This window comes from Pholis gunnellus (assembly GCF_910591455.1).
Source record: "Pholis gunnellus genome assembly, chromosome: 12".
Classification (NCBI taxonomy): Eukaryota; Metazoa; Chordata; class Actinopteri; order Perciformes; family Pholidae; genus Pholis; species Pholis gunnellus.
Window position 1 is genome coordinate 20,566,654 of NC_136539.1, and position 17,586 is coordinate 20,584,239.

The 17,586-nt window shown below is 42.7% G+C and overlaps 1 protein-coding gene across 1 annotated transcript in view; it reads left to right on the plus strand.

Annotated features, from left to right (window-relative positions):
• The window catches only part of dgkh (diacylglycerol kinase, eta), a gene marked incomplete at its 5' end in the record, with an annotated part of 51,550 nt that extends 36,796 nt beyond the window's left edge, over nucleotides 1–14,754 (plus strand). The window contains 18 exons of the mRNA XM_079169606.1: nucleotides 92–183; nucleotides 568–667; nucleotides 782–1,085; nucleotides 1,349–1,480; nucleotides 3,599–3,733; nucleotides 3,883–4,000; nucleotides 4,182–4,292; nucleotides 4,627–4,723; nucleotides 5,923–6,030; nucleotides 7,410–7,523; nucleotides 7,607–7,741; nucleotides 7,830–7,990; nucleotides 8,110–8,215; nucleotides 9,032–9,124; nucleotides 9,229–9,348; nucleotides 9,550–9,655; nucleotides 11,118–11,248; nucleotides 13,401–14,754. Coding sequence (XP_079025732.1) covers nucleotides 92–183; nucleotides 568–667; nucleotides 782–1,085; nucleotides 1,349–1,480; nucleotides 3,599–3,733; nucleotides 3,883–4,000; nucleotides 4,182–4,292; nucleotides 4,627–4,723; nucleotides 5,923–6,030; nucleotides 7,410–7,523; nucleotides 7,607–7,741; nucleotides 7,830–7,990; nucleotides 8,110–8,215; nucleotides 9,032–9,124; nucleotides 9,229–9,348; nucleotides 9,550–9,655; nucleotides 11,118–11,248; nucleotides 13,401–13,487 — 2,250 coding nt within the window. The 3' untranslated portion in view covers nucleotides 13,488–14,754. The remainder of the gene's footprint in view (nucleotides 1–91; nucleotides 184–567; nucleotides 668–781; nucleotides 1,086–1,348; nucleotides 1,481–3,598; nucleotides 3,734–3,882; nucleotides 4,001–4,181; nucleotides 4,293–4,626; nucleotides 4,724–5,922; nucleotides 6,031–7,409; nucleotides 7,524–7,606; nucleotides 7,742–7,829; nucleotides 7,991–8,109; nucleotides 8,216–9,031; nucleotides 9,125–9,228; nucleotides 9,349–9,549; nucleotides 9,656–11,117; nucleotides 11,249–13,400) is intronic.
• Nucleotides 14,755–17,586: the final 2,832 nt, after the last annotated feature.

Consider the following 17,586-nt stretch of genomic DNA (forward strand, 5'->3'; position numbering starts at 1 on the left):
GATGAGAGAAAATCTGCTTTCAACTATAATGCTTATTACTGCAAGACAAACAAACCGTCATGTGTGTCCTCAACGTTTGTTTTCTCTCCAGTTTCACATTTCAGCCTACGAGGACTCAGTAGCTGCTCACCTCACAAAGATCCTCAACTCTGAGCAGAACTCTGTGGTCATCTCCTCTGCCAAGTACGTGTTTTTAAAGCACAAGCACGACCCCTAACAGGCGGCCTAGTTTTTCTATCCGTCTATCTAACAGTAAGACAATAGTCCAATGGTGCAGAGTGCAAAGGGTGCTGGAATAAATGTGGAATGATAAATATAATAGGTTGCTTTGTATGCGTATGGCATATATACACTGTATACAGCAATTTGGTATGAACATGCACTCAATAAATAATGAGAAAGAAACAATAAGATACATGAAATATGATAAGATTGCAGAACTGAAAATGAGAAAGGACAGCACAAAATGCTAAAATTGGAAAAGTCACTCAGGGGTCTGATCGATGTCATCTTTTGTTTGTCATACGTTATGACCCCAAACACGAATGTTTTCCTCCTGTTGTTTAGGATCCTGTGTGAAACAGTGAAGGACTTTGTTTCCAAAGTGGGGAAAGCCTACGAAAAAAGCACAGACAACAGTGAGGAGTGCGACACGATGTCTCTCAAAGTAAGCCTCAAAAACAGTGCAGTTAGCATCCGTCACCCGCCACGCCCTGTATATTACATTTCCTCTGAATGCTGCCACAGCACTACATCTATCCTCTTGTTTGTTCCCCCCCAGTGTGCCGTCCTGAATGAGAAACTGGACTCCCTCCTCCAGACACTCAACTCAGAGTGCCAGGCTCTACCTTCACTCCCCCACTCCACTCCTCCTATCGTGGAGGAGGAGCAGGAGGAGGAGGAGGAAGAGGAGGAGGCCAGCGAGGAGAGCCTGACGGAGCTGAAGGAGAAGATGGAGGAGGAGGAGACGGAGAAAGGAGGAGGAGGGGCCCCACATCAGCTGTTCAAAAGCAGGGAGCAGATGATGCTCCGGGCCAACAGTCTGAAGAAAGCCCTGCGGCAGATCATAGAACAGGCCGAGAGAGGTAACAGATACCGAGTTGTTATGGAGGCAAAACCCACCTGAAACTACTATATACAACTTGTTTTCTTTGATAAAAAATGAATTAATACCATTCCATGTTGGCATACATTTGGAAAAGCAGTTTTTTGTGAGGAATAAGGCAAAAATGAATGCTTAATCTGCCTTCTGCGTGATACCCTGCAACTTGTTGAAAGTTGTCCTGCACGTGCGTTGTGGCCTGTGGCACATACCGCGTTGTCTTTTTATCCCTCTCGTCTTGTTCAGTGGTGGATGAGCAGAACGCCCATACGGAGAACACCGAGCTGCCGTCTCCCCTGGAGTTCAGGAAGGAAAACGAGGAGGAGAACAGAGACAATGAGAAGGACGAGGACACCAAGGAACTGGAAGCAGTGACATGTAAGTGCTGCTGCTGCTGCTGCTGCTGCCCCGTCTCAAATCTGTAAACCTGCATGTCCTGCAAACCTTTTTTAGCCGCTCTCCACTGATGCATTTTCATCCCGGGGCCATTTCCAAAGCACTTAACCTGTCCGGCCTTGCCTCTTTGATTTCCAAGTGTCCCACTTTGCCAGCTGGCATTGTTCTTGTCACTTAAAGGATATCTTATTTAATGAGTGGTGGAGGTCTATTTTAAGAAGATAACTTTGTAATTCGGCGACGTGTTACAACACATCCCTCCCATCTCTGTTCCACTGAGAGAGGGAAACGTTCTCTGCCCTTCTCTACATTGTAAACAGAAGACTTTTAAGATTATTCTGCTTTGTGAAGTGATTTGGTGCAATAGGAGATCACACAGGATTTAAATGTCGCCCCCTTGTGTATATTGCAGAACCAGACACATAGCTAATGGAAAGAAAAGAAAAAAGTGCTGCTGACGCAAATCATGTTTCCTGTCATAAATAAACTCAAGGATTAGGGCTAAAAGCGCACGGAGAAAAGCCTGCTCTCCTGTCATATTCCATCTCTTGCAGCGAGCCGAGCTGTTTATCTCTCCATCTTCAGTCTGCAGCAACAGAGAACTTCTTTAATAATAAATGATTGAACCTGTCGAAACTGCAGCGTCGGGACAACCATGAAGCCTGTGTGTGCCTGTTCATACGCATCTGAATCTGTGTAATATAGGCAGCGTGGATGTGGATGCACATGCATGCGTGGACGTCTATTGTGCCTCCATGTGAGTGTGTGTGTGTGTGTGTGTGTGTGTGTGTGTGTGTGTGTGTGTGTGTGTGCGACGGCCACAGGATGTGTTATTGTCTTAGGGGCAGAAGTTCTTCCTGTTTATCATAAGGCTGCTTCCTTCCTTCCACACATTTTCCAGCCGTTGGAAGACGAGGAGGTATCAGTCAAACCCTCCGATTTGTGTCCTCTCCTTGTTTCCTCTTGTCGCCTCCTCGCTCCTTCCTGACCTGGACACAAATCAAAAAACAATCAGTGCGAGCAGAAGGGATTGTTAAACCAGTGTTTTGGTAAATCTTAGCCTCCCAGTCGGCCCGCTCTTGCATGTATTTGTTGCCCCGTGGAGGATTCACGTGGGGTCAACATGAGCAGTGATGGTGCCGTGTGGCAAACACGCGATGTTCAGAGGCTGTCATCGTGCATTCACATGGAAAAACAGCTGAAAGCTAAAAGGAAGAGAGGCAAGGTGAAGCTTTTTTCGGTGTGACACTACCTAACTAAGCACGCACATTTCTAAATGTTTTACAGATTTCTTTCCCAATTTAACTTGCATGCTGCACGCGATGTGCAATGCTGTGTCTATATGTATGCACATATACATATGTATAAACACAGCTGTATATCTTCCTTAAATAAATAAAGAATACCATTTTATTTTGTATTTTTCTTATTAGTGGCTGACAAATCAAGCTTGGTACATGCACAGCAACAACAATAATATTTAGCTCCCAAATCCAGAGTTAAAGCATCATCTTCACAAATATATGTTGACTAAAAATAACAACAATTTCACAATTATATGTCAAAACACTTCTGTTTACTTACACTTTATCCTCAAGAATTGCAGTGTTTTTTCTCACTTCAAGATCCCAACTTTGTTTCTCTAAAATGACATTACTTAATATACTTATTACCTTTTATTAATTCCCTGCTCTTATTCTGAAGGCTATAATAAAAGTCCTATTATTTCTGGTGGAATATGCCTACACATACATACACATATATATGAATATGAATACAATGATTTAATATCAATTGACCATTGAGTATCAACCTAATTATATGGATTATTATATGACAATTATTGTCAAAGACGGCTTTTACTTTTTAAAATATGAGTTTGTTTGGCAGCCGTACCCGCTCACAGCAGCTGTGGCGAGTTTTGTGATGCCCCCTGGTGGGATGAGAGCGGGGCATCACATTAAACAGTGAGGTCATTGTGTACCCTCTATTGTGTTCTGCCCCAAGGAACCACGAATAATGAACCAAAAATGTTTAAACAATTTGAGGAGAGAAACACATTGACGTGAATGATAGGAATCTTTCTCTCTGTCTCTCCAGCTATTAAGAGTCCCTGTTCTCCCACGGAGAGGAGAGTGAGCCGCAGCACGCAGTCCTTCAGCTCCTTCTCCATCACCCCCTTCACCACCAGCAAGGAGAACCTCCCCGTACTCAACACGCGCATCATCTGCCCCGGTAAACGCATCGGTTTCTGTTTTCATTTCCTTTTCTCCTGACCTTAACGAAACACACAAGGACAGGGGTCACTTGGATATTTCAGCTCAGCCTCGTGTAACAGATGTCCGTCTGTGTGTGTTTGTTTGTTTGTGTGTGTGTGTGTGCAGGCTTGCGGGCAGGTCTGGCTGCCTCCATCGCTGGCAGCTCCATCATTAGCAAGATGCTGCTGGCTAACATCGACCCCTTTGGTGCCACACCGTTCATCGACCCCGACCTCGACTCACTGTAAGCGACGTTCCTCGTTTGCGCGTCTCCTCCCATCTTCGTCACTTTTTGAATATCTGTCCTTCTCTCTCTGACCGTTCGTGTGTAAATCTATACCCACGTCCGTGTATCGCTTTGTCCGTGGTGTATTTGTGTGTGAGCTTCAGCTTACTGACTGTTTGTCTACTTGTGTGTCCGTCAGAGAGGGCTACATGGAGAAGTGTGTGATGAACAACTACTTCGGCATCGGCCTGGACGCCAAGATCTCCCTGGAGTTCAACAACAAGCGAGAGGAGCACCCAGAGAAATGCAGGTGAGACACATTTCTGTTACCAGGCATCTCTCAGCCAATCAAGCAATCCCATCAATTAATCATGTAAGCTGCTTCATTGCCTACATTTATATTTAGAAAGCTTTATAAATGATTGTATTCCTCCTCATATACTACATTTATTATAATTACTCAAGGTGGTATTGCTTGTTTTGATGTGTTCTGACTCTTAAAAAAGTAAGTATCCTTTTATTAAGTGGGAAACTTTCTTGTATCTGGGTGGTTTACAACTGCACTCCTTCCATCTGTCCGCCGTAAAACCCTTTTTGTTTTTCACCACACCGTAAATCTCCCCCTCTGCATCCCTCCCACACAGGAGTCGCACCAAGAACATGATGTGGTACGGCGTTCTGGGCACAAAGGAGCTTCTGCAGAGAACATACAAGAATCTGGAGCAGAAGGTCCAGCTCGAGGTGAGAAAGGGAGGAACAGCAGAGGAACGCTTTACTTTGAAAGAGTCTGAAAAAGTTGTGCAGACGTCATCCTGCACGCTTTATTATAAAACTTTAGTGTTTTATAACAAAAAACATCTACTTGACACCTGTAGTCCCCGGCAGCTGAAGGCACCAATCTGCAAACAGTGGGGAGTGATTTAGATGAAGATGTTACTCTGCCACCTCTCAAGAGTCTCTCTTAAACTCCTATTTAATCCGTGCGGATGTAAGGGGGAAGCATGATTCCGCAACGGCACAGCTTATTTCTCACCTCAAATTTATTCAGAGACTGATTTGGACTGTTCAGGAGAAACAACGTCTCCAGAACAGCTGCCTGCTGACACGCTTTTCCAGAATAAAAACACTTACAGCCGAGAATATTGTGTGCTCATCGGGTGCAGGAGTGTCGTGAAGTGATGTCCTCCCAATATAAGGTCCTGTAAAACAAAAAGAGGAAATATTCTTCTTGCTTTATGAGACTATTTAAGTTTAAGTCCTTTAAAACAAAAATATGAAATGTTACCAAATATGGCCACCTGCCTAGACATCTGGGTATTTAGGATTCGTATCAGGTTTAATGCCTGTCTTAAATGCCCATTTATACGACAGAAATGTAATTCTGTCCAATGAGAAATGGTCGCCTTTTATGGCTCTACGGCTCTTTGCTTTTGCTGTGAAATTGGACTTCAAGTGAAATAAAGGTAGCAACGAAAGGGAGTAAAATATCTTAGATTTTTGGGGTATAAGATAAATATTGTGTGTCGCAATATTATTCTCAAATTTCTTGATTCTCAAAAACACAGTTTGCATGCAAAGATTTGTGGCAGACAGTGGTTCATTGTGTGGTGTTGGATGTTGCAGAGACTGATAAATGGAAATGCAGATCCCACTGTTAACTTGTTTTTACTCCGAATTTATGGAAATGTTGGCGTGTTCTGTATACTATAAAAACAAAACCCAATACACCGTCTTGCTTAGAGCAATACATCACGGTATATTGAATCATGACCGCTGTGTCATGATACATATTGTATTGCCATATTCTTGCCAATGCACAGCCCGATTAGATTTGATGTTCATGAAACCTACAGATTTCTGCAACAGACACATACAGTACGTTTAGCTTCCCTGCTCCCTTCACTCACTGGTCCGCTCGGTTGTTATTTTGTCTTTCCCAGTGTGACGGCCAGTACATCCCCCTGCCCAGCCTTCAGGGGATCGCAGTGTTAAACATTCCTAGCTACGCAGGCGGGACCAACTTCTGGGGCGGCACCAAGGAGGATGATGTGAGTACACTTACAGCACACAAGAGGAACTCTTTGTAATGTTCCAATCTGGCTGGAAGCCCTTGGTAGGCGACTGAGATCACCTTTAGAGAGCCAATGTCTCCTCAAGCCAATGTCAGCAGTTGGCCGGACCGCTGGATCAAAACTCCACCTCTCTCATTTTCTCTGTTGTTAAATATGGAAAGACTGCCTGGATCCTGGTTGAGCATGACCCCGATAGCCTGGAGGTGCAGGGGGAGGGATGGTTAGAGAGATATTTGTGCTTGTTTGTTTAAGGCCCAGAGTACAAGGGCTGCTGAGGGATTAGAGTCAGTTTGCACGCTCACCCACCCACACACCCACATACACACACAAACACACCCCTTAGTGAGCCCCTGCAGAGTTTACCCTTGGACACACATACAGTATGTGCATTTGGTGTTATGTAACGGTTTCGTTGGAGCGGAGGGAACAGGGAGAGGACATTTAGTTATTGCACGCATACACACAGACACACACTAAAACGTGACAGTTTAAGTTTGTATCTTAGTCTCAAATAGATCTATTTGTTTTGTGGTTCAATCGTACATTTTTGACGCATTGCGGCTGCCCTGTAGCTTCACCATAAAACAAAGAGTGAGGTTATATGAAAATAGAGTTAAAATACTCATATAGTTCAAATAGAGAGATGTCGCTTCCACAGATCAACGTGTTACCTCCTCTACTTCAGCGGTAGGCGCCGTACAGAAGGCTTTACTGAGCGGGCTTTGGTTTCCATCTAGTGACCCGGGCCACACATGACAACGCGTCAGATCATGTTTGATCATTTAATCTCGCAGCGAAATGTTACCTATCCTGCTCATTTTTTGTTGTTGTTGCTGAGGCTCTCTCTATGTACTCGGGCAGATGCTGACTCCTCATTGCTTTGACCTTTTCACGGTGCAGTTTGCAGACAGAGATCAATGCCAGACTTGTCGGTTAGCCTCTCCTTTCAGAAACAATTCATTTCTCACTCAGGCTGCAGCTAAACGCAGCTGACAAGGAAAACTTTCTCCTTTGAGGCAATATATAAGCAATGAATTATAATCGCTGTTAAAATGTTATTATAAGTTAATCCAAGTGGTCATTGTATGCTTTAAGTAAAGTGTAAAAAATAATTAAATGTTTGCCAGATCAACAAACAAAATGTTGTAAAATTAATGTTCACTGAAAGCAAACCATGACCTCTTAAAGTAAGTTATAATCACATATTATGCATTATTATATCTATATTATTATGCTGTTTTTATGTGCATCGTCAGTAAGACTCAGTGCCACAGACAGGGCAGGGAAGTGGAGAGGTTTGGAGAAATGGATGAACGCATTGTTTGGTTCCTGAATGTCACCGTTGTGCCGTGCAGATCTTCTGTGCCCCGTCATTTGACGATAAGATCCTGGAAGTTGTGGCTGTGTTTGGGAGCATGCAGATGGCCGTGTCCAGAGTCATCAAGCTGCAACACCACCGCATTGCACAGGTGAGAACGCACATAAAACAAGCAAAATGCACACGCTTATAGGAATATGTTTATGTGAAAGTGTGCCTCTCTGCCCGAATCAGTGTCGAACGGTGAAGATTACTATCCTGGGGGACGAGGGAGTTCCCATTCAGGTGGACGGTGAGGCCTGGATCCAGCCGCCCGGAGTCATCAAGATCCAGCACAAGAACAGAGCTCAGATGCTCACCAGAGACCGGGTGAGGCTGGGTTTTGAGTGAATCGTCCTGGTAGATGGACAACGCTTTGCAAGATTATGCACTCATCCTTTTGATTTCCCCCTCGTAGGCGTTTGAGAACACCCTGAAGTCATGGGAGGACAAGTTGAAGTATGACAAGCCTCCTCTGCGGCCTCACCTCTACCCACAACAGTCTGTGGATCTGGCTACAGAGGAGGAGGCCGCCCTGGTGCAGCTGTGCGCCCGAGCAGCAGAGGAGCTCATTACAAGGTAAACATAACGCTGAATGAATAGCAGGTCTCACTCTAGAAGGCCACACAGGCTTTACATATATGTTAAATCATCATTTATAATTTATTTTTTTGCCCACTGACATCGTCTGATCACAGGATATGCGAGGCTGCAAAGACCAATGGGTTCTTAGAGCAGGAGCTGGCTCATGCTGTTAATGCCTCGTCTCACGCCATCAACAAAACACACCCCAAGTTCCCGGAGGTAAGCGATCGACACGAATCACACAAACATGTCGTGTTTCTCTTCCTACGTTGAGCATTGGGATGTTTTCATGAACCTGTGAATGATGTGTCCGCGGAAGCTGCAGTTTTTTTGTTTAAACACAATTTAGATTGAAGTATTTCAAAACATTAATATTTTTCTCTGTGTATGTTGTTACGGATGAATCCTTTGGAACGTGTCACATTTCCCTCACTTTTTAAAGACATTCCTTGATGACTTGACAAACTGAAAAAGGCCAATTTATAGCATAGCATGTGCTATCACCAGGCCACAACCTCCGGTTCTGAAGAGTGAAGCCAATGCGGAAGTGCCTTAAATTAGCATTCTCTCTAATGTCCACCAGGGGGCGACTCCTCTGGTTGTATAGAAGTCTATGAGAAAATGTCTCTACGTCTCTCTTGATTTATTACCTCAGTAAACATTGTAAACATGAGTTTATGGTCTCAATCTCTAGTTTCAAGTCTTCTTCAATACAGCATGATGTTCATTTAGTAAATGATGGTCACCCTTTCATGACTTCTGGTGAAATATACCAAGTTGGCGACAGGCAAAACGCCGAACTCAAGCCTTTAAAACCGTAGTCCCCAAACCAACGGGTGACGTCACGGAGACTACGTCCACTTCCCGTATACATTCTTATGAGTATGACTGCACTAGTTTTGTACTGGAGCTATTCAAATGCTCAAAATGAGAATCAGCTACCAGAATTGTTGTATAAAGTACGCTTTCACTGCTGTGTTTGTTGTACAATGTGTGAGATTATACTTATTAATAACGGTTGTATCCCGTTTCCAGAGTCTGACCAGAAACACAGCTATAGAGGTGGCCAGCACTGTCAAGGCTCTGTACAACGAGACAGAGTCCCTGCTGTTGGGCCGAGTCTCTCTGGTGAGTTATCATGGGGACTTTATAGTTTTTTACCACACATTATTTAATGTCTTAACCACACTATGGCATTAAAGGATAGGTTTGTGTGTGTGTTCCCCTTGCAGCAACTGGACCAGCCAGAGGAGGATCAGCTGTCCAGTGCTCTGCAGAGCGTGGAGCTGGAACTGGGCAAACTGGGCGAGATCCCCTGGCTCTACCACATACTGCAGCCCAATGATGAGGAGGTGAGCAGCTTCAGCAAACTTCTCGCACACGCACATATGAAGACGTGTATAACATTGCCACCATTGTGTTTTACTCCTGCGCATCATCGCTGAAAGCATAAACGCATAATACTGTATGTCTTGGGTGTAACATGGCTCCACGTAACGGGAGATCTGAGTAGCTAAATGAAAGGCTATAGGTTGACTGTGCTTATGTACCAGGACCACTCTCTGGGTTACGGCAAGAGGAACAGTCGCAGCAGCATGTTTCGCATAGTGCCCAAGTTCAAGAAGGAGAAGGCCGCCAAGAAGACAAGCCCTCAGTCAGGTAGGGCTGTGCACACTTTTCCCTCACTAGCGAACAGACCGGACAGACAGACCGCTTAAAAGGACGGGGAGTCAGTCAGAGTCGGCCTCATCTGCCACGGGGATCTCTGTTGGCCTCATTTCACGATTGCCACTGCCTTTGATTTGAAAGGATGGGAGCATTAAATCAGGAATCCGCTGAGTGACAAAGTGAGAGCTCAAATAGATCTACATGATTAGCTAAGTGAGATTTGATTGGTCAACCGATGTATGAGGTTTAGGTTTAAAGTGTAGAATGGGATGTTTTTCTGTGTCCCTCTGCTTAGAAGCTGCGGAAATCATTTCACACTTTTAATTAAATACTTCCACTCCTGGAAAGCAGGTATCTAGAAGTGCTGCCATCCCGTGCTAATTCATTAGTACTTTCTGGCTGCTGTGTTTAAACTCACGCACTCAACAAACTTGGTTCTTCCAACGATCGTCATGGCGTGGTTACTGTGCCCGTCACAATCGTCACATTACAGTCCACGCATAAAGGTCTTGCCTCGTTATAATCCACTGGTAGAAACAAGAAGAATGGGTGTGTGTTTGAGGTGTTGTATCCCACAGTCTGACCTCCAACCATCAACTCGCACACTCCCTCCTCCCCTCCATTCATGCTCTCATCTCGCCGTCTACATGGCTTCAGAAGGCGCAAAGTCAGGAGAAGAACAAGGCTGCAACAAGGGAAAAGCCTGCAGGGATCCAATATTTCATTTCAACATGAAACAGCCAGGAATCAAATCTTTTTTTGTTGCACATTAAAGTGAATATCTTGATTTCTAGATGACCAAATCTAACTCGATGTTGCTGCGCACTAAGTGGGTAGATATTCATTTACATAATAGGACCAATAAGAATACGTCAACAGACAGACGGGGTTAGAGAGTGGAAGCCCTTTCCTCTCATCGCAGGCTGGTTCTTGATTAGTTGGGCTGTGTTTCCTGCAGACCGCACAGGCTTCCGCCTCCCTTTACTTCCTACTTCTCCCTTTACTTTTCTGTGTGTTCTGATATTGGTCGATGATATGCATGCCCCCCCCCCCCCCCCCACCTCCAGTCTCCCTGGAACGACATCGGCCACCGCCTTGTTCTGACCGACCTTTGGCCTTTGTCAAACTCCTCCGCCAGCTGCCGCCACTGCTCTCCCTCTTCCCTTCCTCTCTGGTGCTCTCCCTCCATCTTTATTCCATCTTTCCCTTCAGTGATTCACCACAAATGTGTTCCCATTTGTGAGGGTCGTGTGTGAAATGACATATTCCTGAGAGCACACGAATGGGACAAGCGGTTGAGTGAAGTGTGAGAGTGAGAGCTTCTGGTGTGTGACAGTGTGTGTGTGTGTGTGTGTGCATACCTGTGAGGCGCCCTGAGCCCCTCTCTGCTCTGCCCCGTGTGTGTGTTTGTGTGTGTGTGTCGGTGTGTGTGTGTGTGTGTGTGTGTGTGTAGTGGAGAGATGGGGCACAGAGGAGGTGGGCGTCTGGCTGGAACAGCTGAGTCTGGGGGAGTACAGAGACACCTTCATCCGACACGACATCAGAGGCTCGGAGCTGCTGCACCTGGAGAGGAGGGACCTGAAGGTACACACACACACTCAAACACACACACACCTCAATCCCTCTGTGAATCTGTGTGAACCCTCTCGTCCAAACCCCACAATCAATTCTTTCTCTCTTGTCTACTGGATCTCCTACGCTCTTTAACCTGTTAGATGTCTCCCTGTTTTGCCACCTCTCGTGCTGCTCTGCATTGCTCTGCTTGGCTTCTATACTGTCTGAACGTTGCTTTGTGAAAGGGACTCGCCGTAAACCCACTAACACTGTGTGTCTCCTGAAGAGGGGAAGCCTACAGGGCTGGGCTGGGCTGGGGGGTGGATGGATCAAACTGGGCGGGTTTGTCGAGGGCAAGAAAGAGTCCCGAGAGGAGAATGAAATGAGTTTTTTTTTTCCACGAATATACAAACATGCACCGTTCACACATTCACACACTTGGATTTGTTCTGATCCGTTGGACGCTTGCGTGATGCCTTCCTACTCGATGCGTAGGTGTTTATCTCCGTCGACGTGGAAACAATGTTGCCAAGTTTTTGCACGTACAAAAGAGAAAAATTGAGGGGAAAAAATGCATCAGTCCTTCTGCTGAAGAGCAGAAGTGAAACACAAGCTGCCTTTCATCTGTGACGAAGTACATTCAGATTACATTGCCAGAGTGAAACCAACTGGATTATGATGCTGATCCCAATATCAATATTTGGGAGTTAAAAAAATGACATAACAAAAAGTGTTTACCTCAAATGCATAATATAAAGGAACAAAATGTGGTCATTAACGAACCGTGACCACTCCTGAGCCTTTTACAGTTGCTCTCTGGTGGTCAAATGGAGACACTGTTTCTAAATGAACTCACACATATCTTTTGGATTTCTTGGAAATCTGTGATGAGCTGATGTCGGCCCTCTGGTCCGGTTCTTTAAATGTGTGCACAGCAACAGGATGTCAGCGTGTGATGACGCTCACACTCATTCCACCGTCTTACACTTCAGCAGTCAGTCACCTCATTTGTCCCGTTTGCTGTGTTGCTTTTCCTGTTTTATTATAAGGGATACAAGTACGACTGAAGTGATTAATCGATTAGTCAATCAACTCAAAAGCCAAAAACATTTTCACAATTATTTTCATTATTCATCAAGTCATTTTTAAGCAAACGTTCACTGGTTTGTCTTCGTATTCTATCAATTTATAATGGATACATTTTGATTTTGTTAGTCAAACAAAACAAGACATTTGGATATGCCAACTTGGGCTTTTTTAAATAAAATTTAAAAAATGTAGTTTTTGACCAAACGATTAATTGATTAATCAAGAAAAGAATGGACAGATTATTTAATAATGAAAAATAACCTTTAGTTGAAGCTCTAGATAAACGATTAAGGTAAGTTGTAACTGACACTTCTGTTGAAAATAAGATTTACTAACTAAAGGAAAACAGAATGATGCTTTTTAAACCCGCACACACTAACTCTGCTGAGGTTACCCGGAGAGCAGAGGGAGTGTGTGGTCGGTGATCCTGTTGAGTAACTTTGGTTCCACGGTTGGCCTCGGTACGACGGCGCAGGTTAGCGGCATAAACCTTTTAAAAAAAAAAAATCACTCAATCCACTTGTTTTCATGTTTTGGATGTGTTTGTTTCACAGCTGACCACAGAATAAAATACAGGCTCATTGTGTTTATGAGAGTGATGCCACCGAGGCAAACTATGTGTGATTCTCACAGCGTCTCTCATGAGCAGCAGCAGCAGCTAGCGTGCTGGCCTCCCCTTTCAGATGGCAGACTGTTGACTTGTTGTAGTTACAAAGCACAGGTGTTACATCAACAATGGCTCTGTTCTATTCAAGTGTAGCAGCAAGTCATGACAAATCCGTCATTTTATTATTTATGCCTGTGACCAGTCAAAAATGTGTATTTGATACACAAGTTATTACAATTCTGATGGTGGCGTGAATGTGTCAACCACATGTTCATCCAACGGCTGCTGAGACGTTTCACTCATAACCAAAGAGAAAAAGTCAAAGGATCACCAAAGCATCATGGGTAGCTGGCAATCCATCTGTTGTTGACATAATTCATCCTGAACCAAAGTGGTCGCTCTAAACGCGGATATTTGGTTACTTGACTTACAACAGAAATGCGTATGTGTTTTTTTTAATGTGCTGGGCTTCTTCTTTCCCCTCAGGATCTGGGGATATCGAAAGTGGGTCATATGAAGAGAATTCTCCAGGGAACTAAAGACCTGGCCAAAGCCTCTATGGTTGACCTCTAACCCGGGACGCAGACGCAACCGGAGAGGGGAAACGAACATTCCCCTCACATCAGTGGAAGAGTTTTGGCAACACCGTAGGCAGCGGAGGTGAAGATGGGTATTGGAGGAGAGCTGGATTGTTATCCCTCTGCTGAGAAAGCCTTTGTGATGTTGTTGGTGTGTTCGTTTGTGCTTTGGTGCCAAAATGACAGTCGAGAAAGCGGATTGAAATGCAAAAGGACTTCATGGATCTTCATAAAATAAAACAACAACAAACAAAAAAAAAGCCATTTCTAAGTTAATAACCATTCATAGCGCACAATCAGGTATGCAACTAACCATACGGTTGACTTGTTGTTTGAGTTGTGATAACAAACTAGTAGCAAAAACCAGGACTTCCATGAGCGTGGGATTTGGCTTCAGTTCGGTGTGTAAACGTGATGTTTGCTGGACGTCCCAGAGCTGCAGATGCACCAGAAGCAGCCTCCGGGTTTCCAGGAGCACTGCTGCAGATAAAGGTGTAACATCACAGTCTAGCCGGTCATCTGGGAGGTGTGGTGTCTGAAAACAGTGGGATACTGTCGCATGCTATGCTTGCTCGTCTTTAGATATGTTTAATTGCATGATTAGTGTCTTGATTTTTATTTTTTTTATTTTTTTTCGTGTGCAAAATAACACTTGAACAAGTTTTACATGACTTTAAGTATTACGATGCCATTTGTTACTACTGAAAGCATCCTTTTTGGGGTCTAAATCCAACTCTTTCTAGCTTTAATTTATTTTGTTTGCATGATAATGATGTGTCAAAAGATTTGTGTCAAGTGCCATATTTTCAGTCATTTAGTGTAAAATGTGCTTTATTGGTAGAAGTCATAAGAAGTTATTTTTGTTTCTTATTTTAAAGCTGTTGATGAGGTATGAATATTTGGAATTGATATTTGTAAGTGGACACGTTCTCTGTGGATGTGAAATCAGTACCAAAGTGAATGTCTAAGAAAACGTTGATGACCTTGTTCAGGTCGCACCTCTTAAATTGAATAGGCCAGTAGGTCTTAGTTCTTAGTTCCATTTAAGGTTGGAAGGAGATTAGTGTTGCTCTGAAGCCAACCACATAAACTGTCGGGTTGCTGAGCTTTTTTGAAGGAACACTTTAAAGGCACTTTCTACTTCTTGCTCCATGCAAGTGCAAATACTCATATCATTACATAGAAGTAACGGTTTCACCTCAACTTTTTAACTTTTTGGCAATTTAACACAGTATTTAACACTAATGAGAATAGCAGTTAGATAAAGGTTTTGAATATGTAATAGAGCAGTTGATCTGCAGCCTGCATAGCATCGTTCAAGTGCAGCTTTCTCTTTTTGTTGTTTTCTTCAAAATTACAGGCGAGACGTTGATAGAACACTACTTTTACTTGTTAGTTTCTTTTAAGACTGGTGGCATTACAGGGTATATTTCTATATGTGATGCTAAGTTTTGTATATACATATATGCACTGTATATATATATACTGGTGTATGCAAACCATGTTTGTAAGTGTTGTAGTCTAATGCATTTGTAGATTGCTGACATGGCATGCATTGTCAACAGCTTACACATTTGATTGTGTATATTACACCATAACAATTTGTGTATTGTTGATTTTGTCCTAATCTCTTGTACATGATAATGCTGTTGTATTCTAATGATGGTGCAATATTTTATCTCTTGTTTTGATACTGTCTCTGCAGCTTTCTGACATGATGTTCATCAGTGGGGGGGGGGGGGGGGGGGGGGACAAAGAAAAGGCAAACGTTGAAAGAGTTTTTTTGTACATGTACTCTTCCCCCGAGGTTTGGGGATTAGATTTGAGCAGTTAGGCCCCCGTAGACAGAGTGCTTTTTCTTATGGACTCCAAATTTCTTCCAGCGGTTCACTAGTTTGTAGTTTTGCTCCTCTGTGCTTCCAAGATGATACACTAAAGTAGGACTGTGTCAGCGAATGAGTAGAATGGGCAGACACGACTGTTGTGTTTACACGTAATATGTATCACAATGTATTTGTGCGCATTGTGTGTGTGTGTGTGTGTGTGTGTGTGTGTGTGTGTGTGTGTGTCTACTACAACAGTGGCATATTGTACCTTTATCAGCAATTGTATACTTACTATTGCCAACTCATTTTATCATGTCATTTCAACTCTGATCATGTCCCCCCTTTGGAGAATAATGTGTCGCTTGTATGTTGGTTTTTTCACCTTTAAGAGGAATAAGCTAGCTTCAAACTTTTTTAACTTTTTCTGAATATTGAGTGCTACATTTTAACATGTGCACACATTTCCATCATTCATCAAAGTATCCTAAATAATAATAGAATGTGAGGGAGTCGGGGGTGCTGAATCTTCATGTGTTTTCTCTAACATCCCACCAGAGGGCGACCTGTTAACATCTCACCTCTCTACGGTCCCTGACTCGCATCTCAAACAGCTCACTGTTGCTGTTGCTTATGCCGACAATCAGTTGTGCCAGGCTGCTGTGCTCAGTTAGCCGCAGCGCTGCTAATTGGCTTGCAGAAATCAATAAGCCTATCAATCAAATTCCGATCCAGGATACTTTTTTTTTTGGGTAATACTTTATAATAGCCATCATTAATGAAGGGTACATTTGTTGTTTATCAAACTGTAGTTAATAGTTATTTTACTGTTAACAAACAATGAAATTATGTATTAATAATGTTTTCTAATTATGTGTTTATTTAGTTTTATGGTTAGTTTGTGTATTAACAAATACTTATATATTGTATCATAGCTGATAGGAGATGATAACAATAACATTCTGATTACATTAGTACACTATTAACAGTGTGTTGTTGCACACATTGTACAATTTTAGATACTGTATTAAGTATTTGTTAATGATTACCAAATGATTTGTAAAACGTCTTTAAACATTACAGAGATAGATGGACCGATTAATAAACATTGACAAAGTGTTAACTATCTGTCTAAATGTTTATAGATGCTTTACAAATTATTTATTAACATTTAACAAAGTATTATAATCATCAGTCGTCTAAATAAAGTTAAACGTTTTTCAGAGAATATTAAAATGTTATGTGTGCAACAAAAAACTGTTAATATATCATTTTTAATAATTAGTCCACATTATTAATTACCCTTTCATTGTTTGTTAAAAGTAAAATAACTATTAACTAAAGAGTAATTGACTATCAATTTGCTATTTATTAATGATGGCCCCTGTCTTTTTTCATGGAGTGGATCAGATTCATTGTTATCTATCTGATGACCGTTGGCCTTTTGCTAGCCAGAATCTCTGGATTTAGGTTTAGACCAAGTTGAAGCCTTTTTGTTAGTATGTGCTTTAAATGGAGCAGCATAGTACAACTGCTGTACGCTGCCTTGTTCCTGCAGTGCTCAGTGAATTTAATCTCCATCATTGCCAGTTACCAAACTGAATCCACTAATACCGTTGCAGTTCCTGAGCTGTGTCTGTCTGTGTTTCTGTTATCCGCGTGTCCAAAGTGTCTGCCGGGTTCTCTAAATCTCAAGTGTTTGGGCTCCAGGCGAGAGGATGCTTGACCTTTCCACACAAAGTGGAAGTAGCCACCTTTCTCCCTTGCTGTGTTTTCCAGTGGTCTGTAAATAATGCTGCAAACTGCCTGGTTTCCAAAAACCAACGAAACCCATGCAAGGATCTCTAAAAGATGGGATAACATGATAGTCTCTGACGTGGTTTCCTGGAGGGAATGGGAGAGAAGTGAGTTTCATTTGTTTACATTATGTTTACAATGGCACAGTTTTAATTTTTAAGAATATATATGTAGGTATAAACAATATTTGCATATTTATTGCCTAAGGTTAAATGACATGATGTGTGTTGTGTTTTCACATTTGGAATATAATGTTACAGTTGTCACCTGTATTACTATCTGGATGATTTTGGTAAAGTAGTTGATCATTTTTATGACTACTAAGTGACTGTTTTCTGTGCCTTTTTATGGTTAGAATGCATGGTTAACTATTTATTACAATTTGGAGTCACTGAGATGTGTATTTTTGTATTCTGAATAAATAAATGGTTGAGCTTTTGTTGTACATTTTGTAGGTGCCTTAAAACAGGCTAC